The sequence below is a fragment of the Argiope bruennichi genome, chromosome X2 (assembly GCF_947563725.1).
Source record: "Argiope bruennichi chromosome X2, qqArgBrue1.1, whole genome shotgun sequence".
Classification (NCBI taxonomy): Eukaryota; Metazoa; Arthropoda; class Arachnida; order Araneae; family Araneidae; genus Argiope; species Argiope bruennichi.
Genome location: NC_079163.1, coordinates 90,618,295 through 90,645,779, shown reverse-complemented (window position 1 = coordinate 90,645,779; position 27,485 = coordinate 90,618,295). Strand labels below are relative to the sequence as shown.

At 27.1% G+C, this 27,485-nt stretch overlaps 1 protein-coding gene across 1 annotated transcript in view; it reads right to left on the bottom strand.

The window, feature by feature from the left end:
* The window catches only part of LOC129960943 (cytokine-like nuclear factor N-PAC), a 32,839-nt gene extending 5,584 nt beyond the window's left edge, over positions 1-27,255 (bottom strand). Inside the window, exons 1-5 of the mRNA XM_056074699.1 lie at positions 27,003-27,255; positions 26,885-26,921; positions 15,270-15,340; positions 8,255-8,390; positions 3,049-3,123 (exon numbers count right to left, since the gene is read on the bottom strand). Of these exons, the coding sequence (XP_055930674.1) occupies positions 3,049-3,123; positions 8,255-8,390; positions 15,270-15,340; positions 26,885-26,921; positions 27,003-27,040 (357 nt within the window). The 5' untranslated portion in view covers positions 27,041-27,255. The remainder of the gene's footprint in view (positions 1-3,048; positions 3,124-8,254; positions 8,391-15,269; positions 15,341-26,884; positions 26,922-27,002) is intronic.
* Positions 27,256-27,485: the final 230 nt, after the last annotated feature.

Genomic DNA, 27,485 nt, shown 5'->3' with positions numbered 1-27,485 from the left:
GAGATATGCATAATTTTCAGTTTAGAGGGATTAATCACAAATTTAGATGAAAACATTTATTTCAGAAATGCAAATCTATTTGATACAGAAAAAAAAAGTTATATTTAAATATGTGTCTAGTCGTACATCATGGACTTGTCTAAATGGGTAGAAACATCAAACAGGAGAAATGATTATAGTTAAAGGTGATAATATATTAATAAGACTGAATAGTTAAGGCAATTTTAAGTTTCTTCAACTTTTATATTCTGAGATTTTAATTGAAATTATTTTTCTATTTTATAGTTTAATTCTTGCACAGTAAATTTAGTTTGAAAACTAAGCCTTTTTTCTGTTATCTTTTAATGCTTGAAAATTTAATAGAAACCCCTTTTAAACAAAGGGAATATTTATGTTTTGTATAAATTTTACAGTTTATAAATACTTCATATTGTTCACCATAATTCTTAATTTTAAAAGAATCATAACTGATTAAGTTTGAGCAATCAAAAGACATACTTTTTTAAAAAAATATTTCCATTTAGAAATTTATTTGAAACAATATTCTTCGAACTATACTTTCTCATTAAAAAAATTGGGCACTTATATTTCATATATAATTTTCATTGTGAAATAATAACTTTATTTAAAATAAGTATTTATTTGCTTCATAAAATAACAGTAATAACGAAAAATTTAAATAATAAGGAGAAGTTCAGTTTCCAATATATCAGTGTAGTACATTTCATTTGAGATTATGTTATTGATTCTTCGTTTTCTATTCCTCTTCTTATCGTAGAATCTTTATTTCCCAACAGCTTACAAATAATTATTTATTATAATTCAATCTGCTATTAAATACTTAATTACCTTGATTTAAATAGGAAATTAATCATTCTGTATTATTTTGAAAGTAAACGTCCTCCGGATACCTTTATGCTTTGTTTATCCAGCAGATGTGCCAATAATCAAAACCTACAGAAGTGAGCTAACTCCCAAAGATGGGACCACTTTCTGATACAGTGCCAGGTGTTACACAATCCGTAAGGTTATCCCTTAATTTTTGGAATGTGCAGGAACTATAAATACTGCAAAAGAAAACTGGCGAGCATAATTATTTAAGTGTGTTATTACGTTTTTGGTTGAATATGACGATCCAATACATTCTATAGGTGTTGAGTAATTGAACTGGCTTGCTCAGAGTCCTGATCCCAATCACATAGAACATCTGCTGAATGTGCAAGTCCGAGAGAGTTCAGGGTACTTTTGATTATATAGTGTATTTTTAATTAATTAAATTAACATTGAGTATTAAAATATTAATAAATCAAGAGTGACAAAAATAAGTAAATAAAGCCATTCATGGCAATAAACACTTACCAAAATACACTAAGTCATGTGTAGTTTTATAAATCATTTAATTAATTTGTTCCCTTAATTTAGTGAAGGTACACTAAACATTACAATTTTGAATACATACGATTTAATTTTTTTTAAATAAATTATATATATTAAAACAGGAATCTGTTAGCAAAAATTAACTATACCAATTGCTTTTGCCATTTACGTTTTAAATATATCAATAAATACTTCAACATTACTTTTTAATTCACTGTAGCTTCTCCACAGAAGTAATTGTTACACGATGATTTATCAATTGAATAATGAAGATTGAGCAGTAATTATATATTCCAATAAATAAAACTATAGAAAAAGATTTTTTAGCACTGCTTTCTTCACAGTTTAACACCTCTCGAAGCAAGAAATATTAAGAGGTTAGAAAAAATGAATGCTCCAAATTAGAATTTCTAAACTGAAGCAACAAAAATATTTCCTTGGTGGACATTTAACATTGAAATTACACTTTTTCAGAAACAAATGAAAAAGAAAGAAGGGGAGGGGGGGGACACTGGCAGTTTTCCACTGAAATATAAACCAATAAAAACTTTTGCCGTTGATTATGGAAGAAGGATATAGTAGAAATAATCATAGAGCTCGTTATTATTACAAACTTTTCACCTATCACACCTCTTCATACCTGCGTTTTCAAAATACAATAATATATATATGAAGTCAATACGAATAAAAATCTTCTGAATAAAATTCGAATAAAATTCGAATTTAGTAAAAATGCGAGAATCACGCCTGAAATCTGAATTTCGAAACAAACACCAATGCAAGATATTCATGTCCTTTCTCTATGACGACGGTTTAATGCGGAAGAAAAGGGATAAGAACTATATTAAAAAGTATGCGAGAAAATATTGGAGAGTACATTTCCGGTGATTTCATCTCAAATACAGTTGATAGTTTTTACTTTTTCGTATAAAAAGTACACAAAGAGAAAGTGTTACAGGAACCAATTTCATGCTCAAGATTTTGATAAGTATTCACATTTCAAAGCTCTACAAATTTAAAATACCCATTTTTAGAATTAATTTGGTTTGTGAACAGACTAAAAAACGACTTGAGTGCGATAGATGAAATTAAGCATATGGACTTAACACCTAACTCGTAGATTTCTAACAATTAATGCACAAATTATGTCACATGGAAATCTATTTGTCTGCGTGCATATGAAAAGGGTAACATAGAAATGCAAAGAAGAGGAAACTTGCTGCTTAGTTTTACCATCAGAAATATATATGTGTATTAATTTTTGGACTAAAACCACCAAAGAGAAATAACCATCTGTCGGCCTGCACATTCGCGTGTATGTAAATTCAAAACGAAACAACTTAGATAAATGAAATTTCATACACAATTTTATATCCAAAATTACAGACCTGCATTAAAATTTTGAATCCACTCTATCGAAAGGGATACATCCAAAATTCATACTCGGTTTTCTTTGCTACATTAAGAAATAAAATTCGGCACATCTTGTCACTATGCTCAAAGGTCGATGTGAGGGAGTGCAACACCGTTTTCGAAGACTTTCCATTTCCCTCGTTACCTCCAGCGATACATTTTATGCAATGTAGATTCGAAAAAGATGGTGCCAAATTATCTATGTATACAGACGGGAAAGAATCCCTCTAGTTGACAAAAAGTCAAATCAAAACCTACTTTTTTAGGACGCACAGGTTCATCCTCATCGTCCTCAGTATCCTCATCAATCATTGCTTCAGCGTCATCAGAGTTCTGCAAAATAAATTTTCAATAATATTTTTAAAGAGTAAACCATTCTTTTACCATAACCATACCACAACGCCAATTTGACTCATATATTCCGTTAAAAAATTTATAAAAGAACACTAAATTCTTCCAAGTAAAAAAAAAAAAAAAATCAAAGCTTTACAAAAAAATAAATTTACCATTTCCATTTTTCCAAAACAGCAAAGTGAAAAGAGATTCAGAGAACTTAGTTAAAATTAAATATCATGATACCAAATGTTATATGTTAAATATTTCAAGAATATTTATAAAAGATGTATTTTTATATCAATTATATAAAACCATGCATCTTTTTTAAAATACGAATAACTGTTAATAAATTCAGTTACTTTTTTTTCTTTCTAAATAATGATTCTAATAAAGAGGCCATAACATCAAAAATATATTTCATAACTAAGAGTTCTAATAGGAAGGAGATATTCTTTTACCTTGAAAACGTTTACTTTCTCTTAATTTAAAAAAAAAAAAAAAATCAGAAAAACTTACACTGATTAATTTTAAAATCCTCTCACATTTTGCAATTTTTAAAAAAATGCTTATTGAAAGAACTTTTTTAACTTTCACTTTTGCACAGTAATGGAAACTTGTTTTTCTATAAAAAAATATCTCTTTAATTTTTTCCAATTCCATCCCGCCCGTTTATCTGACCAATTATTATTTATTTTTATTGCTGATTTATTTCCTTCTGAAAATTACATACTCTCACAATGTTAAGTTATACAGATACACAAAAAGGAAAATCTAGTTTGTTTGTTTTTTAAGAAATAGCTAAAGAAAAATTTGCTCCTTTTATGCAAATGCATATATTTTTATTACTTGGCCTTTTTTTTTTTTTTTTTTCAGTTTTTGCACAGATGTAAAGAGTTATAATCAGATGAACAGAAAGTTCAAAATTTTAATTTTTTAAAACAAATTTAAACTAGAAAACTGAACTGAATTCAAATTGTGTACCAAAAAGCAAATAGCAGCCTGATTTATCATTAGATAGATTTCTTTATTGATGGCAACAAAGAAATCCAAACAATTGTACAAGCAAAATATCAAAAAAGAAATTAATTTAGGTAGGATACAATAATTTCAAGCCAGAAATATATTTGGAAACGAAACGGGATAAATTATTTAGTATATAAAAAGGAATATCACTCTAGAGATTTGTAATACCATTGAAGAATGTAAAACAATAAGTAATTTGTTCTACACTTATAGAATGAACATGGCAACATTCATTAATTTGATATCTTTTTCAAAATAATACTTTAAAAATATTAAAATACAATAAATTGTTTAATCGTATTAAATAAAAATTACAAGCTTTAAAACATAAACCTTGTTTTTCAATTCTCTTGAACAATAAGGTGACAATATATAACAAATTAGGTAATAGCATTCAAATGTAGAAAAGCTAAGAACCACATTTATCCTTTTCCCAAGTGATATACAATCAATATGAGCAAAGTTTCAATATGAAAATTTATGTATTCAGTTAGCTTTCTTTCTTATATTACATTAATTCTATTTTATCCAACTACAAAATATCTGTATTCATTCTTGTAATAGCCCATAATTATTATATATTGCTTTATTATATAAAATACTGATAAGCCAGCAATTTAAATGTATACTTATTAAATGTATCAATGTAAACCAGAGGTTCCCAAACTTTTTTTTCTCGTGGACCACTTTCAAAGTTTTACTATTTTCGGTAGACCCCCTGCTGCTACATTTCTACTGTATTACCAAAACTCCTAAAAAATATCACCCTAAATTGGGGGTGTTAAGAAGAAAAAAAAAAGTGGCACATTTTCTTGTGTCCTATTTATTAAAATAATACTTGTGTACTAATAATAAAAATACAAAATTATAAACATTTATTATTACAAACAATCAACAATTGACAAAAAATCAGCAATGAACTCTGAAATGTAAATCAACAATAAAAAATAGTCATACTTTTAATGAGACGGATGTACTTGATGAAGTGACAACAAATTATCAATATTTGGCTTCAATTTTGTAAGAAGTAATCTCAAATCTCCCCGTTCTGTGATGTTCAATCTGCTCCTTTTTGTTGTTAAAAGGTTGGTAACGGCACTAAAACTTCTTTCGACAAGATATGACGAGGGAAACGCTATTAAAAATTTTCTCGCAATTTCCCACAGCCCAGGATATTTTTTGGGGATTTCTGCCTGCAGCCAAAATGTTTGATAGCCTTTTTTAAATTTCACCTTCAGTTCCTCGTTGGTGCTGAGCTCAAGTAGCTCCTCTTGTAATACCAAATTCGCCTCTTCCGTTTCATCAAATGGGGTTATGATCCATGGTGGTATTTCCATCGTCAGAATATCTTCAAATCTATTTTTGAAGTCATCATGCAGGGTATTTAAATGTTGAGCGTATGTCTGAATATCCTCATCAAATATCTGTGACAAGTGTGAAAACTGGGAGAATTCGCGCCGAGTAATATTTTGCTTCATTAATTTCAATTTACCAAGAAAAGCCGAAATTACACCCTTTGTTTTTATTAAATTAAGGCTGTCCCCTTGTAACTGGAAGTTAACGTCATATAATTTTATGAACAAATCTGTTAAGTATGCAATGTCCGCTCTATATTTGATCAGATTTTCTTTTAAATCTGGTGCTTGAGTTTCCAGACACTATATCACTGATTCGAAAAGTGAGTAAAATCTACGATAAGCATGCACCTTTCGACAACCAGCGTACTTCAGTATGTAAGAGCAGTCGTTGGAAATCTTCATCATTTTCATCGTAAAGTAGTGCAAATAAACGGGTATTCAAAGCATTGCTTCTTATTTTATTAACTGCGTTAATCACAAATTGAAGCGATTGGTGCAATCTATCACTCAAATTTTTCGCTACAAGGTGTTGTCGGTGGATGACACAGTGAATTGCAATTAGTCCTGGTATTATTCTTTTAAGATGGCTTATAAACCCATGATATCGCCCGAACATGGCAGGAGCTCCATCTGCTGCCACCGAAATAATGTTTGTAAATGGAATAGATTTTTCTGTAAAAAAATCACTCAGGACATTAAATATCGATTCGCCTTTAGTGTCCGACTTCAAAGTTTTTGCGAATAGCAGCTCTTCATGGATTTCTTCGTCCATAACAAATCGGAACATATGCCAATAATAATGCTTCATTACCGGGCAAAGTAGACTCGTCCAATTGAATAGAAAAATGAGTGGTTTGCAGATAATTACACAAGAAGCTTTCCATATCAGAGCTCATTTCATCAATACGTCTTTGTACAGTGTTGTTACTTATCTATTGTTCTATTCAATTCTGTATTTGAACTGAGTCTCGAATATTTTTGAGTACCTACCTAGTGAATGATGCTACCTACCTATGTTGATAGATAAATCCAAGCCAAAATTTTTGTTCTTCATTATGAAAGCCAGAAAACTTTTCGTGGACCCTCACTTACAACTTGTGAACCCCTGTTTTCTTTTCACGTCTACGTGGACCCCCGTGTGGTCTCCTATGGACCCCTGAGGGTCCACCTGGACCACTTTGGGAACCTATGATGTAAACCATTGTTGCTCAGTTTTTCTTTTCTTTGTCATGATTTTCCATCACCCTGATATCAACCTCAATAAATGTGTATTCATTTTAATTATTTCTGCAATTCCCTTCATTTTTTTAAAGAAAATATTGCTTTTAGAAGCATATTTTAAGTATTCATTTTATTGGAAGAGCTGATGATAGTTATATTTGAGTACAAATTGGATCCTTATTTTGCTAAATTAAAAAAAAAAGAAATCGGATTTTTGTGTGTATGTGTGAAACAGTCAAGCCAACAGCAATGCCCAAGAGTTTGGAGATTTCTGTTAACTCCGTCAGTGTATCATTAATGAACGAAAGAATGGGATATTATATAAAAACCTAACAGTAAAGTACATATTGTCAAACTCATATATTTTCTATTTGTGCTAGAAGTATGGAAGGGCAAGATCCATTGAATACAAGAAAGGAGAAAGGGAGAAAAGCTAGTGATTATAATATTGACACAAAAAAGAATGCCATATCAAGATATTATGAAAGACTTGAATTTGAATTGTCAGCTCTAACATATCGCCACCAAATCAAGAACTCAGGGTTGATCTCTGTAGTCAAATGGGAAAATGAAATGTACATCTGAAGGATCTACAAAAGGATTCATAATTCTAGTATATTGTTATTTGGTCTGAGGAAAGCAAATATGAGCTCTTTTGAATCAGGGGGAAAAAAAAAGCATAAAGAATAGCAACGAATTAAATAGCACAACAAAAAGAAGGGAATATGATGTAAAGGGTATATTAAATTAAAGGGATTATATATTAAAGTAAATGATAAAATCAGAAACTAAAGGAATGTGAAATCCAATTTCTTTTATTTCATTATCTATAAGAAAACCTTATGAAAAAAAAAAGAGAAAGAGAGAGAGAGAGAGAAAAAGATGAATAATGGTTCTCTAGATGGCCTAATTTTACAGTTTAAAGAAATGTTTGACTTAATGCCATGAATAGCTACAATGCAGAACCTATAAGTGCATATGTTGCGATGCTATATATAGATAAATAATCAATATAATAAAATAATATTCATCAATAGCATTCAAAAATTTTGAGATAACTTTTTTCAGTTATACCTGTGCTCTCATAAAGAATTCTAAACTATGACCAAGGGAGTTCATTGGGATTCATTTCCATTACAGTGAATATTAAAAGAGACAGACCTTACATTAATCAGTTTTGGAAATCTAATCAGAAAGCGTTTTAAGCAAATTTAATAGATCACAATACAATTTAAGTTAATTTGAACTATTAATTACAAGATCTACAAAGTTAAATTTACTGCCTTTCAACACTGTTTGTCTAGACCAAAGTGGAAAGAAATCCAATTGAATTACTTAATTACTATTAAATTTTCCAAGTTTTATTAAATGATATATTTTATTTATAAGTACATATATGTTTTCAACAATAATTAAATCAGTAAATATAAGCAAACATTTTAAAAAAACAGCCATCTATATATATTACTACAAGGAAAATAAATATTTTAAAACAATAAATTTAGAGAATTGAAGAAAACCCATACCAAGTTACGCATGCGATGATAGATTTCTCCACCCTTTTTCACTCCTTTAGTATATTGGGTATTCTTGTAGCTACGCCTAACATTCTCGTCATAATTGTAAATAAAAGAAGAAATGTTGTTTCTTTCTATCCACCCGCTAAAAAAGAAGCAGTATTAACAATTCATTTAATCTCAAAATAATAGGACTAAAGAAGTATGAAACAATTACAAAAAAGGAATCTGCAATTTCTTTTCACTAACTATTAATTGCAAGTATAATATATAAATACTTAAATTTTCAGAAATATATTCAGAAATAACTTCACGCTGCCCAAGAAATGGTTTGTGTTTTATAATAAAAAATAACTTGACATTTCAGAGAAAAGTCATTCTCTACTAAACTAAAACCATATACTATATGGACAATAAGTAAGAAGAAAACAAATCAAAGTACATGGAATTTTGCTTATAAATTTTAACATAGGGTAGTAATAAGATTAGTAAGATATTATCTAAGAACATTGGAATTCCTCAAAAAAACAATTTATCTTGCAGCTGCAACCACTATAACATGAAAACAGCATTGTATAATGCTATACAAATGAATTTTTCAGATATGCTTTTATGGATTTTGATACAGAGAACAATCTTAATATTACAAATAAAATACCTTTTCATTTTTAAAATATGCATGATTTCTAAAGAGATGATATGAAAAATCGTCACTCTTAAGTTCAATTCAGATTAAAATATTAAACAGCAATTCGAAAAAGGTCATTACAAAGTCAATTTGTGTCCCATCCCATCACACTTCAATCAACTAACTACAAATTGTCTTACACCAAGGGAGACACATTCATGGTCTGCAATGAATAATTTTGCAATCTCATAAACATATCAATATTAAAAAAAAACCGCTTGGTTTTAAAAATTCTTAACAATACATAATTATTAATGAGTTCCAACATTTGGTAATGACTAATTATTAACTGTATTTGTATCATATCAATGAAACATTGTCCCCGTTAAAAGCAGTCATATTTTATATGCCAATATTAAAGTAATTAGTTAGAAAATGAAAATTTAACATATTTTCTGGCTTGTAATATAAATACATCTTTAGAAACAACTACATTTTATCTAAAATATGCAGAAAAAAAATCGTAAGCCTTAATTTTTATATTTTATAAAAATGTGCAACCAGGTCAGTGGCAAATTTTGACAACTTGAGGCGACAAAAGAGCAAAATTATTCTAAAGCCTCTTTCAAAGTAGCTTGTATTAATAAGAAACTAAAGTAAACTAAATTTGCTTGTGCTTTTAAATTTATCTCTATGCTTATTTTATTCATGTAATATATATCAGATTAATATTGTTTCTGCCTTTTAATTTCATTTTTTATTTGCTTTTCATTAATACAAAAGGATAAAGTGACAGTGATTTCTGTCATTGCATATTTTCTAAATGAGATGGACATTACAATGTCCAAGCATTTACATTTTGATTTAGACAGGAATAAAAATTGAAAAATTATTCTTGAGAAATACATCACTTTTGTTTTTATTCATTTAAGTTTTAAAAAAGACAACTTATTCAATTATAAAAATTTGACTTGAGTTCTTAAATCAACAACTTTTTTTATGAGCTGTAATGAATTTTATTACAAACCCAGAATTATTAAGGGAAAACATCCTTATTTATATTCCTTTTGAACTGGAATAAACAGTGTCGATTTTCTTCTTCTCAAGGACAGAATGGTATTTTTTTCTAATTCAATTTCATATTTGTACGTTCATTTTTCAGTAAAAGTGCATAAAATAATAAAATTATTATTTTACTTAAATTAATTGATATTTTAAATTTAAGTTACTAAATTTATTATAATTAAAAATAATAATTTAAAATTATTTAATGGACAAAATTATTCAAAATTTATTGACTTAATTAAATATTTTAAGTTATTTATTATACAAAATAGTAAAAAGATACCAAAACTTTTAAGCATAGTTTAGATATTCTTTAATTATAAGATTGGACACTTTTAAAATTAAAAACAGTATTTATTATATTATAAAATTATAAAACAAATTATATTTTATATTTATAATTTATTATTATATTATACAATTCTTATATCGCCACTTTTTTCAATTGATTTTATACATATTCTGTTAAACGATCTTGGAAATCAAATTTTTCAAATACATCATGATGCTCAATGGCTGTAATAGTCACAGTTCATGCATTCTTGATTTGCTGACAATCTATAGCAGTTTTTTAGCAGCTTCAGTTTCGTGAAACTTCCATTCACTACTTGTATTTGTGACAATTAGAATCTTTAACTTTTCAAAGCAATCATTACACTCAGAAAAGTTGATTGAATTATCATACATCAGTTTATGAGAATTCACTGCACGCTTGTTTCTTCATTTATTTTGAGAGGTTGTGACATGAAGAATTTAAAATGCACCATTTCATTACCAAATTTAGATTCAATATTCTATGAAAAATTTTTGTCTTTAAATTTTTGAATAACTTTCTTAATTCTACTGTTGGTCCTTTTAAGAAAATTAATCAAAACTCCAAAATATTGAATTAACTTTACAATCTGCTTCAAAAAAAAAAAAAAAAAAAAAAAAAAAAAAACTATATCCAAAAAGAATCCAACAAAGCAAGGGTAAAGCATATCCAATTACTGCTAATATGATTCGATTTAGTCTTTTTTTTCCTTTCCTATAAGTCCTATCGTCCTCAAAATGTTTTTTTCTCCCTTATATATGTCAACCTTACCGCTGTATTGGAAATCAATCTTGCATTCCTTTCAAAATTGTCAAGCATTTCTTGTAATCTAAATACAAAACCCTCCATTTTTGTTACTTTTCATTATATCACATCCGAAACAGAAAAGAATATATTCTTTCTTTATATATTTATAATTTTTAAAGAGTGATAATTAAATCATGTAATAAAATGAATAGAAAATAAAAAGGTTTATGCATTTTCATAAAGATCCATAAGTGGGGCAATATAGAAATGTTGAAATTATTATTTTAATATTTGATTAATTTCCTTACACGGTTAGGCAAAGTTCTACAGCTACCAATTCAAAAAGAAAAAAACTAAATGGAATGTTTAAAATTGATTATCCTTCATAATTACAAGGGGAAAATTAATAAAAAGAATAACCATGTTATTTTGACATGAAATAATCTATATTTGCCGAACTTTCTTAGGAATAGTTAAAAAATGTTTTTATAAGTAAATAATTAATACAGCAATAAATAATAAAATAATAAGAATTCTGAATAAAAATTTTATTCACTTTTTTCAAGGCAGGTTCAGTTTTAATTGTACAAATTATAGTATTTTTCTTTTGCTTCGATTAAAAAAAAAATTATCTTCTCTTATCCCTGTCTTGAGCTGTAGGTAACAAAGATATTTGACCAATGGGTGTTACAACAATAAAGTGATATAAAGACAGCAGCATTCCAATGATTGAAAAATATATGTAGTTTTTTTTTAAATATTGAACCTCCTTTTTAAAGATGAGATTTTTCTGAATTATTCGGTGTACTTTCAAAATATTTGATGCTAACGAAATGTTTAAAAATGTGTAATTTTTGCAACATAAAAATACATAAATAAATAAAAAATTCCAAACATCTTATTTCAAAGAATGAAGTATTTATGTTAAATTATGTGACAATTCATAAATTTGTCAAAACAATTTATGATTTGAATATTGTAATTATTAACATGTTATATATATGTAATGATTTATAACATTGTTTCTATATTTAAAGATAGTAATACTTAAATATTTCTAAAATTTAAATATAATTCACTGAATTTAACTGTTTCCCGATTTTTTGAAAAAAATCTAAATATTATTTACATTAAATAAAAGGGGAAAAAATCATAACCTAATTGAAGAGAATAAAAGAAATAAAAGCATTAAAAAAATAGAGAAAAGTTTAAATGAGTGACTTTTAAGTGTCAATAATTTTGCATTTATAAATGTTAGTATTCTCATAAATGGGTTCACTTTAATAAAAATTCCACCATTTAGCTAACAGAAATTCTTTTACAATTTAATAATAAATATAATTTTCTATAATATATATTTTTATGAAAACTATTACACTAAAGGTGTTTTTAATGTTCTTTTCTGTCGGAAATAACACAAAGAGTCCATGAAATAAATTCTAAGAATAATATGTCTCAAAATTATTTGCTTATGCTTTTTTAGAAACATTATACTGGAGAATTGAAATATTTATATATTCCTCATTTATTATAAAATTGTTTTAGAAAGGAATTCATATTTTTTACTTTCATTAACAAATAATCAATTAATAGGAAAATAAGTAGATGAAAAACATGAAAATTAAAACCATCATTTCATATTTTAACAATTACTCATTATATGTGGTTATAATTTTTTTAAAATCTTTAAAAAATTTTTTAGCATATATATATGTAATGATATTTTAAACTTTAATTTCAATTTAATTAATTTCCCAGGTTTTATCTTAATTTAGCCCATAGTAAATTCATTCTAAAATATTCTCTTATTTCGTGATCCAATCCCTTTCTCTACTTAATTAATTCAACAGAAGCTTTATAAAATTGCTGAATCGACTAAACGCCGACACATTCACGCTCCGCGTGAAGGGGTAAAAAAAATGTCCAATAAGCACATTCTTTTTAAAAGATCCCTTCGTCTTCCTTACTTGTGATTGACATGCGTCAGAAATCCCTATCAGAATCTTAATAATATGTTAGCACTATGAAGAAATATTTTCCCTATCAAAATCATAGGTTATATAAGACCATGGATAAAATGTCCAAGAGCTTTTTCCTTATTCTTCTCTGTGTCGTTCTGTGTACTCATCGCTTGTACATATGCCTGCTTCTTCAAAATGAAATAAAACGACGTCACGAAATAGAAAGTTTTTTAACTGTCTTCGAAACTACATTATGCTTCATTCTGCACATTAAACTTCATTATGCTAAAATAATGCTTACATATTAAAGAGTTGACAAGGATAGTTTCCTGTGAAAAATTATGAATTAAATGAATTAAAATAAAATCCGCTGGTCAGGCTTCAACGTTGCATTGCGCTCGCCGTGCTCCAAAGATGACTGCTTCGGTCCAGGTTCGCCCAGCTGCGATGTTTCCGTTGTGACGCTCTTTCACCGCCGTCTCCTTCGGCTGCCTCCGGCCACATCGTTTCACGCAAACCGTAGTCAGGTCCAGTTCCCGTTGAATTCCCTGCTGCTCAACACTACTCCTGCAGCAACCTGAGATCTCATCCAACGTTCCTGCTCTGCTAAACCAACGTTCCTGCTTCTGCAATACCCACTAGTAAATACCGTTATGTTTGTGTTCCATATCGTCATGTGCGTGCTCCTTATATCTTCAAGGAGTTGGGATTCCTTGTCATCATAAAAATTTTCTAGCTCCTTACCTGTGCTGAATAATCCCGATCTCGACGTCATTTCCTTGTTATATCATCACCACAATCTAATACTCGCCTGCTTTACTCGCCAGTGGTCTCCAGTGCCAAATTGAATCAACCAGATTTCGAAAATATCACTTTTGTGCTATATTATTATCTCAATATAAAAATAGCTTTCAGTCATCTTCCATAGTCTCCAGTTCCAGTGTTCAAAATTGCATTTTGTGATTAATTAAAAAAGTGATTATTCTTCAAAAAGTGATCAGTGTTAAAAAAAATCATCCATCAGCTGACTGAACGAGTGAAATTCAAAATTTATATTCTGTACTTTTCATTTGATTTTAAATTGCATTTTTCTATTATAATATAATTGCAAATAATCTTTTTATATTATTATTCAAAATATCATGAGTTTGAGTTTAAAATATTGGGTTTTTAAATTTTTTCTAATTTTATTTAAAAATTATGCATGCAGACCTTGTGAACGAAAAAAGTAACCGACCAAGATTCTTATATACTTAATAATTAATGGCACACGATAATTAGACTAAGGTAGTGAATACTTCAGTGGAAATTTTCATACCCCTGACAGTTATTGAGCTGCCCTCTATTATCACCGTGTCCAAATACTTGTTTTTTACAAAATACAAATATTTTTTATATTACCTTTTTTGTTAGAAATGTCTTGAATACCATTGCTTCTGAAATTATTCATAAATCTGTATTTTTCTTTCTTTTTTACTTGGCGTTTCTATTCATGCTTATTTCCCCCTATGTTTCATTTGACTCATTTAATTTTCATTATGTTACTTTCTTTTTCATTTATTTTTTAGTGTAAGGAACAAAAATGTGTGTAAAATTGTCTATAGTGCAAAATAATTACTGCCAGCTCAGCACTGCAATATAGATTTTGAGACCCCTTCAGGTCTTGAGTCACTTTCAAGGCCAGTGCAGAAAACCGCTACTGAACCAGGTTTGAAAATTATCATATAGAATTATTATCATGTTTTGAAGTACTTATTGATACAAGCAATTATTTTTAAGTAAGATATCCTTCAAAACAAGAAAGATGGTAAGTATCATAGAAGAGATGCCTAATGGCAGAAAAAACATTGTTTACTATTATAGCTACACATTTTTATGCAATATTAGAGAAATAAACCTATATTTCTATGAAAATTGAAGCTTTTTCAGCTATATAGATTTAGAATTGTGTTAACATTAAAGTTTACACCTTTATATCACACTGCTCATTAAGTACATATGGCAAACTGAAGATGAATGACGAATTCAAAAATTAAATATGGCATAGCATTTTCTGTACATCATTTGAGCATGAAGCTAGGATTGATTTCATAACAAATACATATTAATCAAAAAACAATTTTAGTAACATCAAGTTTACACTCATTGCAGATGTTTCTCTTTCTATATCAAACAACAATACCGTATTTAAACCTTAGAAAGAGAGAACAAAACACTAATTTTAGCCTTGATTTTGCAGTAATAAAATTCAACTCTAAGAAAGGGCCAAAATGAAAAAGATGTAAATGTAAAATGCAATTCTATACTTACAAATCATTAGACCCCAAAAAGTAAACGTAGTAATGATTTTTACGTTTCTTGCCAACTGGAGGTTCAACCACCTGAAAAATGAGTTAATAAAAATCCTTTACAGGTTATTAATTGAAAAAGCAATTCTTTTAACGTTTAAAAAAGTGGTTCACAGGTATTGTTTAGTATAGAAAATTGATTAGCAAATTTAGATTTAAAAATAAACTGCATTACAAAATTTTTCTAAAGACAGTAAAATACAAAAATCTAAGCTAATATAAGTTAGCAATTAACTATAAAAGATACAATTAATATACTTTCTGTAAATAAGTGGAAAGGGAACATACTTGCAATTAAAAATTAAACAAAGCATATGATTTTTTTCACTCATCTGTAGTAACTAATATAACCTGTTGTTATAAGTGATGCGGAATTTCACAAGATTACAACACAAATGCAAAACTAAATTCTTTTAATCAATGCTCCCGTCTGATGTTAAACATATATTGAAATCTGCTTTTACACAATACATAGATAAATATTACCATTTTACATTATGAACTTCTATATAAAACTAAACTGTCTACATTTAACTAAATGAAATAGGCATCAAACCATAATCAAGGGGAAAAAATGGTCGAAATTGAGATTTGCACTCATGAATTCTCAATCAATAAGCTAGGACCCAATTACTTGAAAGACAATATCTAATATTGCATTTGCCATGAGTCAATCTTTCACCAATGTTTCAATTATTTTTTAAGGGAAAGCTCACTTATAAATTACTAAAATAAGCTAAATACATATATAAAAACTGTTTCTTTATTTCAAAATTTAAGAATTAGATAATTAGAAAGACTACTTAAAAAGCTTTTAAATTATTGTAGAAAGTACACACACACATACAAACACAAACAAACAGATTAAGTAATTCTAAAATTTTATGGAGGTAAATAAAACCATATCTGAATTTGTATACTTCTGAATAGTAGTTAAAATACTTTTAGAAAAACTATGATTATTCTTAGTATCGGCATAGATATTTCATTTAGACATGAAAATAATTTTAAAATGTTAATCCATTTGAGGCAATTTAATATTAATTAATAGAAATTTAATATTATTTAACATCCTTAATTCTTAAATTTCTCTTATATATTAAAATAAGAGAAATCTTTAGATAGTGTTCCTATTGGTTTTAAAGAAGTAATTTAACAATGCTGAAAAAAAAAAAAAAAAAAAATGTGAATTTATCACTGAAATTCAAACAAAGGTTAGGAAAATAAAGCTTTCAAGATCAAATTATTTTTTTTAATCATTGAAGAATACGAACACTTTAGGAAAATTCTAAAAGAAAACTTTATACTCAGACATTTTACAGCTTATATCAGTAATTACAATTGATTTAGTTAATTTTCATGTTGGATTTTTTTTATTAATAAAAAATTAACTATTTAGTTAACTATCGCAAAATGTTCTCTAAAAACTTTCTTATATTTCAGCAATTGTGAACAGAATTTGGAATACTAATGTAACAATTATTAATAAATTATGGAGAAAATTAGCTATACGTGGTTTTTAAAAATCTTGTGGTTCAATTAATATTCTAATTTGAACTGAAAAAACTAAAAAATCTCAGAAGATAATAGAAATTTGTATATTATTTTATACAGAGGTATTTTAAAAATTTTATACATGAAAGGATTTTAATCCCTGCAAAGCCTAGTATATCAACTGGAGACAAATAACTAGGAATAGTTTTATTGCTATTTTCAAAAAACAGAATAAAATAAGGGAACAAATACTTTTACTAGGTTGGTGAAGTATACACTTCAAGTTCTAAATATTTAAGAATTTCCATGGATGAGAAAAAAAAAAGCAATGAATAACTTTGTTTCATTATTATTTTAATATTTATGGAGTTTTTTCAGTGAATTAAGTAACTGGTATACATTTTCTTATCTTTTTTAGCAAAAGAATGCATATCTGTTACATATTTCTTACTTTGCTTTATATTTTCAAATATGTACATTTGTTTCATATTTCATAGGTATTAAAATTTTCGCATGGACATTGTTTTGTGACTTATGGCACTTCACAAGCCTGCTGCCAGTTACATGGACATTTGTTTGAATTTCTAATTTAAGCGCTATTTAAGTAGTTAAATCAATAATATATCAAATTTTCTGAGTAAGTTAAAAAATTTTCAATGAAAACGTTTGAAAAAATTTTATAGAATGGTTTTTAATACACTTTAGTAAATATGTTTATTATGTCGTACTTAGAAGAAACATTTTATTTAAGGCCCATTATTCAGCAATCTCTACTAATACTAAAAGCAAATACATGTCTGCTGATAGAACAGACTGTCAGAAGGCAGGGGACTATGGCTGGTGATGGGGGGGGGGGGGGAGGGATCCTGGTCCAACTCTTGGGGGGAGTGAGCAATAAGAACACAAAACTTATGCCAATCTTAAAACGTGGAACAAAATAACTCCATGACCAGGATTCATTTACATCCATTGGTCAAATTTGGAGAAGAATAAAAAATCAAATTATACCTTGGGCAGCAACTACCAAAGCTATGTCTTTGCAGACTGCTTAGTTATAAAATTTGATGCAAATATATTTGAAGAATGGATATGTGCATCAACAGGCAAACAATTCTTTCCAAATTTAAATTAATTAAAATGAAATGAAATTTCGGTGATTTCTGATAGAACTTTCAAAAATATCATCAAAAATCATTTTTATATATATATATATATATATATATATATATATATATATATATAGCTGTGCATATTTTTTAATGTTAACAAATTTTGAAAAATATTTGTAAATATGATTTAAAATGGCAGTTTTTATTATTGGAATTAAATCAAACTTATTTCAATGTTTCATCAAATCTTTAAATTGCATGTTTTTGTTTAAAAAGATTATTATATCTTAAATATCATTTTAATGAAGAATTTTACTTTGCTCTAAAAGCAATAAAAAGAGCAGCAAGTAACTATAGTTTACAAATATTAGATTTTCTTTCTTTCTCTGTATATTTTTAAATGAATTTCATTTCTGGATTCGATTTGTCATGTGATATTTATTAAGACTACATGAATGATTTAAAAGACTTTCTAAACGTCTAAAGTTAAAAATATGTTTAATTATTTTATAAGAAAATTACAGTTAACCTTATTTTGAGAATTATAATATTTGTAGCTGTTAATTTACATTATTCATTCATGCCATAAAACTAAATTTTGTAATTTCTCCCAATAAAATACAACTATAAAAATCATTGGAATAAGATGCAACTTCACTGGCTAATAAATCATTACATATATCATTCTTTATCAAGAATTTAACCTTTTGAGATAATACACAGTTTATGGATGCCAGTTTTTCCCCCCTCTACACCTTATTATGAGCATATAATATTTTGGAATTACATTCGGTTTGTAAATAGCTGATTCTGATGGTTATAAGTTTTTTAAATTTTATTTTCTAGATGTATCTGGTTATGTATTTCACAAAATAGTAATTTTTCTATAGTCTGTGTATTTTCTGTAGGCGGTTCGAAGTCACACTTCTACAGCCTTATTGGTACCAGACAACCAATAACGAGGTAGAAAATATGACGAACCGCCTACAGAAAATACACAGACTATAGTTTCTGGATAAAACCATCAACTACAATTAGTTTGTATTCAATTGCATGCCATAATTTGTTTAAATATGTACTTTGCAATTAGTAATGAATAGTCATTACAATTTAAATTGAATTCACACTAGGCCAAAATAAAGGATGTCAGTGACTTTTTAAAAATTATGAAATTTAATTAAGTCACATGTTAAATGTAAGGGCCTGAATCATTAACTTTACTAGCTGAAAAATTCAAAGAATTTTCATTTTTTATGCATCAAAATTTAATTATAATTGTAACACATTTTTTGCCCCCCCCCCTTTTTAATTTTCAAACTTATTTCTTGATTGTTTGTAGCGATTAATAATTTCAGTATTCTAAATTAAATAAGTTTAATTACTATATTAAAGTTTGTTGATATTATGAAATTAACGTAGAGTAATAGGTGAACCAGCAGTTAATAAAAAGTGGACAAATCATAATAATTTAAAAAAATATTCCATACATTATTATTTAGGCTTAGTTATAGTAATCTAGCATAAAGTTTCAAGGGAAATATAAAGATTGTAACCTAAAGAAGGAATTAAATGTGGTTATAGGAATAGGTTAAAGATATATATGTGGTTATATATAGGTTAAAGAAGGAATAATATGTTTTCATTTTTTATGCATCAAAATTTAATTATAATTGTAAGACATTTTTTGGACCTTTTTTTTTATTTTCAAATTAATTTCTTGATTGTTTGTAGCAATTAATAATTTCAGTATTCTAAATTAAATACGTTTAATTATTAGATTACAGTTTGTTGATATTATGAAATTAATGTAGTGTAATAGGTGAACCAGCAGTTAATAAAATGTGGACAAATCATAATAATTTTAAAAAAAGTTCCATACATCATTATTTAGGCTAATTTATAGTAATCTAGCATAAAGTTTCAAGGGAAACATGAAGATTGTAACTTAAAGAAGGAATTTAGTTTTGATATTTTTTCCAGGTACCATCTTATGTAGGTAAGCCTCTGAAGGGGCTTTAAGTAGATCTTCCAATAAAGAGAATAAGGAATAGCTGAATGCCAAAAAGTTAACATATGTATAGGAAAAACTGTAGATTTCTCATTATCTGATGTTAAAATAAAACTAGTACATATTAGAAATAGTAACATTACATGAAGAAGTGATAAAACATTAAAGAAGATAGCAAAAACGGTTAGATAAGTTAACAATGACAATTGAAAAATAAACTTTTTACAGTACATTGTAGCTTGCAGAAAATGTAGTACTATTTGCTAGGCTGTATTTTTAAAAGCATTGTTTTAAATCTTATAATTAATTTAAAATAAAAAAAGTACTTTTTATAATTCATATTTGTCATATTATGAATTTGCAAATATTGACTCTTTAGAAACTAAGATTTTTATTTTGGCCAGAAAACTGAAAATAAAAACATATCAAACAGTTATAAAGCAAGAATCATTGTTAATGATTAAATCCAAAGACTAACTGAATACTTTAAGTTCCTAACAGTAAAAATATAAATAACACTTTTAAAAAAATGAAACCATTCAACTATTTTAACAGAAAATTCAGAATCATTCAGCTATTTTTACCATTAAGAGAATTCAATTATATTCTTCTTAGATAATAATTATTACTTTAATCCTTAAATTTAGAATTACAATAGTAATGGAGATGCATTTCACACACACACATACACAAAAAGAAAAGGAAAAAAAGAAAAAAACAATCCTTAAATATGAAATGCATGAATAATTTTAAAATTACTCAAGGGTAATTTTATATCAGAGAATTCAATATTTATATGACCAATGCAATTCTAAACTGAATCAAAATGTTGACTTTTTTTATTACAGAAAATCTTACCGGTGAATTTTAATAATGCTATGCTATACTATCTTGAAGTAAAAGAAGCTCATAATAACTCATTTTACAAATATATCCTATTATATTTAAGAAAATTAAAAACTTTTTTTAACCATTAACTGGTAGCTGAAAAAAAAATCATGAAATTTCATACAATTCTTATGACTATAACTTCCTTTTTTAATTAAGGCATTTTAGGATATAAATCTCACTTGTAACCAAAATAATTTAAAATACATTTGGTTGAAAATCTTATAAGGTGGAAAAATGAATGAACATGATATAGAGCAATAAAGAGAACATATGTAACTGCCACCAAAATATGATTTGATTCAGTCAAGTAATTTCTGTTACTAAAATGTAATTTCTCAAAATTGCATTGTATCAATATCTAATAGCTTAGCCAAGTGACACAAGATCATTTCTTGAAAGGTGCTTATATGTTAACCTTTGGCAATGAGATGTTGAGAAGCATTCACTTTTACAGAAGAAAGATATTACTTCATTTGTAGAGATTCAGTGAAACTTATAAGAAGTTTTAACAAATATGATAAATCCACAATTTTGACAAAATCTCCAAGAAAATATGAATGAAGAGAGGAGAAAAAAACCCCAAACTCTTATAACCTATATTATAAGATGTTGAGATTCAATTCTAGATCATGATCTTTCCCCTTCCTCTTTTTTTGCTTGTTCCTGTTATATAGAGAGATATGTAGTGAAGCAATTAAATTTCTCAATCAGTTGTTTACGACTGATAAATGTTCTAAGTATGGAAATAAAAGATTATAATTACTCTTAAAAAGAACACTTTACAAATCTAAGAAATAAATGCAAGCCTTCATATTTTTCTTTAAATTGGAATATTCATATCCTTCAAGATATTAACTGGATAAATAACATTCTATAATGAATATATATATATGATTAATTGATTGATTATTGAGTTGAATATTTAAGTTAATATAATGCACTTTAATATTTTATATATTATAATATAAATGTCTGAAAAATATTAGTTTTCTAAAAAATTATATGTTTGAAAAATATAGGATCTTCCCAGCATACTTTAAATTATATAGTATATAATTTAACATGTTATGCAAACATTATTTAGGACTATTAAAAGCCTCTTTTCGGAATTAAGGAGTAGATAAAGAAAGCTTTATTATTAGTGTGAAGTATTTATCATCAATTAATAAGAGCTTTTATTGAAGAAGGGAATCGATGCAAAATGACTAATCAGAACAATAACAACAAAAAATTAATATGAACAAAGCCTACTCTGAATTTAAAAACATTTCCTAAAATAAGATTATTTTAGTCATCTTTCTATAATTTGATTAAAATAATTGGTCTTTAGAAAGCATCATTCAGCTATTAAATTAATGTCATATTTACATAACACTAACAGCTAATTGAATCGTAATACTATACAAATTTAAATTCAAATGGATAAATACAAATTTGCCTTTACTTTAACTCCAGAGTTGCAATATCAAGAAACAAATGCCTTTAACTTTTAGTCAAAACATCTTTTGTCACTATCAGTAACAAAAATGGATATAATTGCAATTTTATAAATAAAAAAAAATTTAGTTCATTACTGTCTGTGATCACTATTTCACTTTATTCTATTTTTCATATAATCTGGGTAATAAGTTAAATATAGAAAAGAATGAAATCATAAGAATCTTCTAGGATATTTTCTACAAACTGATCAAATTGGTTTAAAAGTAAGAAAGACTTTTAAAAAGTAGGCAACAACAAAAAGAGTAGTTCAAAATAATATATCTTTAAATCACTAAAGTGTCTCTAATAAATGTTACGATATTATATGCATGTTGCTCTGTATGCTTCTCCCAATTAATTTATAGCACAAAAGGTTAATGTCCTATTTTGAAACAACACAAAAGCTATTTTGGGATGAACCTAATAATTTTGTGACATAGCACCATGACGAGGATGGCATATCTTCAAGCTTCTACATTAAACGTTTGGAAAGAGGAGATCTAACTCATGATATCAGATTTAATAAGCACCAGGCCTGTATACATGAGAAATCTTCAATAGAAACTAATTTGAAAACTGAAGCCCTAAACCAAGAAATCTTCATCACTAACAAATACAATGTTAAAAAATTCTTTCAAAAACTATAAAAGCTCAGAATACTTTCTCAATGCCTCTCCTTCTTGCCTTTTTAATCTGTTCCATATACTGCTCTCATCATAGCCTGAAGAAGAAAATTATGATAATAGAAAAATTGGATTATTTCCTTGAAATTATGAAGAATAAAAATCGTTAAAGAATATCACGACTGTTTCTTCAAAACATGCTTTACAAAAAATTACCAGGATTAGCACCTGCTCATGAAAAAAAAATCCCTCAGAATATAGACTCCATTTATTGAACAAGCTCACCAGTCTTTTTAACGTTCAACATTTTAATAATTTTGAGAAGAATATCTGTATAGTTAAAGCTACCAAAACCACATCTTATCCCTTTCAGTTGTTCTTCAGCACGTTCAGGAAAATATATCAGTATCAAGGAAAAATATGGGTGTTACAGTTCAAACAGGTTTATTTTGCAATTAAATAGTGATAAATATTTTCAACATTCTTCAAACTGTGTTATGTTCAAAGCTTAAAAATGTTTTTAAAAAGATATAAATTCTATGAAAAAAGAAAGCTGGTTCTAAGTTATCAAGGGGAAAATGAAAAAAAAAAATTGTTTCAGTATCTTTAAGAGTGTTTTATATATAAACAATATTTATAAAACACAACTGGATAATAATGTCAATAAACTCATAATAATGTTCTAAACTCATCTTATTTCTAGCATTAATTTTTGACATTTATGTTAATGCAATCCATAGATTTCGACATTTGAAAAACTGAAATACTATTTTTTTAGAAAAAGTTTAGAATTCTTAAAATATTTCATGTTCAAAAATATAAAGTTATTTAATTATATTTTATTTGTTTTGCATGGTTTTAATTTCATGGCATTTTTATATTTTGAAATTGATTATTGATTACATTTTAAATTTTAGAGTTTTCCAAGAACAAGAGATTTCCACTCATCTGACAGATATTAAGTAAGCATATGCTTGGACATCCTTTGAGAGAAAAACCAACCTGTTCCCCAAATTCATCTGGCTGAGTATCTCTAACAAACAAAATATGTACCATGAGTATTTATTCAATCATACTTAAAGAAAGCGGAAGTAATTAGACAGTGATATCCAGCAACATGGACAGCTCCCACAGCTTTGCAGAATGGGTGTTTGTGGCCTTTTTGTATTAAAAAGAGTTAAAAAAAATTCCTTTTAATGCCAGTAAACTAAATTCAAACCGATATGTTTTGAAAATTTCCATAAATAGTATTCGTTCTTATTATTGAGATGCACTGCTTGTTTGAAAGATTTCTTTTAAAATGTTGGGTACAGCAAACTAGCAATATGTGTTCTCACAAAAATATTATTATTTTTGATTTTCTATAAATTTTATCTAGTTTAAAAATTTAATTTGGTGTATATAGTTAAATTATAAGTGTTTTTAGAGCATGGAAAAATAGTTTAACTAATAAAAAAGAAAACATACAACTACCTACCTTTTCAGGACTCAGGAGATCAATTTAAATCTAGATTGCTAGAGAAAATAGTTCTTTATTTATAAAGAAAAAAGAAAATTACTAACTTCTTACCTTTTCATGCCTCTAGGGATCACATTACATTAGACTACACAAGGGAAGATAGATTGGTGTTAATTTACAAAAAAGAAAGAGTTTATTTTCTCAGAAGATAGATGCAAGGTGGATAGTCAAGCAGAATTAACTATTAAAAAAAAACTCAAATATGCTTATTTCTGTAAGCAAGAATATCCCACCGAAGATAAAATGTTTCACAAATATCAATTCCATTAATTTAATAATTTGTTTCCAATTTATGTACTACAACCCCAACCCTTGCTAACATTATTAATATATATATATATATATATATATATATATATATATATATATATATATATATATATATATATATATATATATAATTTAAAAGAAACTTGTAAAAAAAAAAATTAATGTTGACTTTCACTTTTCTCAGACCTTCAAGTTTAAAATGTCATACCTCAGATTATTATGGAGAAAAATTGTTAATTAAAAAAGAAATTAAATAATCAAATAACATTTGAATATGTTTGTGATAAATTAATAAATGCTCCAGTTATATTTGTAAACAGTGTCTTTTCTCAGTTTGAAATATGAAATTCCTAAACTGAAATTTCGATGAATTGTTATATGGTACAATATTATGCAAATTTTATTGAAATTAAGATATTTTACAAAAAACTGTTTTTATTCTTGTTATTTTTTAAAGATATTAATTCTATTGCATTTGAATTTTTGTAGATTTGTAACTATTTTGTTGTATTTTTGCCCTTTGAATAACTGTTTCAAGTCATGACTAGTGACCAATTTAGTTTTTAAACTGCTTAAATGTATTTATTAAACTGCTCTATTTTCACAGAATTTTATTATTGCAAGGGCCAGGCTGTCATATCAGATTTGTAGAGGAGGAAAATTGTACTAATTACAAACTAGCTCTGTTCAAGAAATAATTTTCTAATCACCTGAACTCCAAGAGCACCATAACTTTAACTTCTAAGCAGTACAGACTATTATTTTCCCCATGAAACCAAAATAGTGAGTTGACAAATTCTTCCAAAAACTATAAAAGTTCAAAATACTTTCTCAATGCCTCCCCTTCTTGCCATCCTAATTGGTTCGCTACACGGCTGTCATCATGGCTTGAAGAAAATTTTGACAAAAGATAAAAATTAATAATATAAAATTCCTTGAAATTATGAAGAATCAAAATCATTAAAATATTTCAATATCCGATTCCTCAAATCATGTCTTACACATATACGCATTTGGTGAATTGCTTAGATTAAATACTTATTTTTTTAGATAGAACTGTTTGTTTTTTTAAATATTAAATGGTACATGATCAACATAATTAGTTATTGATTTCATTTTTGACATACATTTATTAAAACAGAAAATGCACAGAACAAATGACAAGTCAAAAAGGATATTTAACCGATAAATATTATTCTTCCCTAACCTTTATAACAAGAAGAGAGAATTTGCAAGTAAAAACAAAACTGAAAACTTTTACCACCAGTTTTTTAAAAAAAAATTTTTCTTTTCAAGTTGGAAATTTTAAATACAAGTTAGGAACTATTTTTTTTAAATTTTGATACGTATACATGGATGTATAACCCTAAGCCTCCATCATTCAGCTATAATAATCTTCATCTTATTCTTATTTATTTTTTTTTAAATCTAAACTATTTTTTAGTATTTACGAAATATATTTTCGACTAAACAGAAACCATAGAATACAAAACATTAACGATTTAATGAACATTTATGAAACTCCATACATACTGAATCCCATTACCTTATTCTTCATGGAAAAAAAAAAAAAGAAAAAATTGAAACCATTTCATTAATACAACACTTTTTCCGTTGAAAAGATGATAGAAGCTAAAATTGTACTGGAATAACAAATCTAATGCCATATGTATGAAATAAAAACAAAACTAATGGTTCTAGTGCCCCTTTTATTGGCGATGAAGCACTACTTCTGGTTTCAATAATGTTTTGTTTTCATTAACGTTTCTGTTGGGTTATCGACCGAAAATCGCCTTGGCGCCGATCTTGGCGTCAAAAAAATCGCCAAAAATTCAAGGGGTACCCAACTGTAAACGTTTACCAAAATAATTTCTATTTAATAAAGAATAAGGGGAAAATAGTTCGTATGAAAAATAATAAATATTATAATGTGTATCAAAAAAGAAACAGAAGTATAAATAAATAGTGTAATGCACCCTAAAATTTAGTTTCAGCTAACATTCTATTTCGTACAAATGACTAAAGTACCGAATAGAGTAAGGAAAAAAAAAAGCTTCAAACATCTTTTGCGGTTATAAAATATTCAGTTTCATGGCCTCTATCGGAAAGTAACTGAAAATTTCTAATGAGAATTTATAAGAGAATTAATAAGAACATGATAAGAATAAAATGAAATATGCTTACCTTTGCTGGCCATGGAGGAAAATATTTTACTTTCGCCCTAAAAAGATTAACAAAATAGTGTAATACAAACTACGTTCACAATAATATGATAATTAGGAACATTATAAATCATATTTACCAAACTAATTCGTCTTTTTTAAACTCATCTGTCATCATGTATTTTTATCTTCAGACGGCTCAATTGTCAAAAATAAAGCGTTTAGTTAATGCCGCAATGCCGCATTCAAACACAGTTTTTTCTTTGCGATTCGTTCGAAAAGACTCGTCTCATTTTACAGGTTTGAATTTTTATCGCACTAGAATATAAGGCTATTTATATATTCAAGACCTACAGGCAGGAAAGACATCAGGATCAAATTTTACAATGTCTATCTTCCACAGAATTAACACAATCTTGTAGAATATCTTGGAAACATCTGAACAATTGTCAAATGCTGCTTTCAAATTACTTTTGAAACGTCTTTGGCGGCATTTATTAACTGTACCGAAATTTTTCTAAACGAATTTTTAAAATTTTTCTCATTTTCTAGAATAAATTCGAAATATCTTTGCACTGACAAAAATGAATTTCTCAGTTTAAATCATGATACAATATATTGTC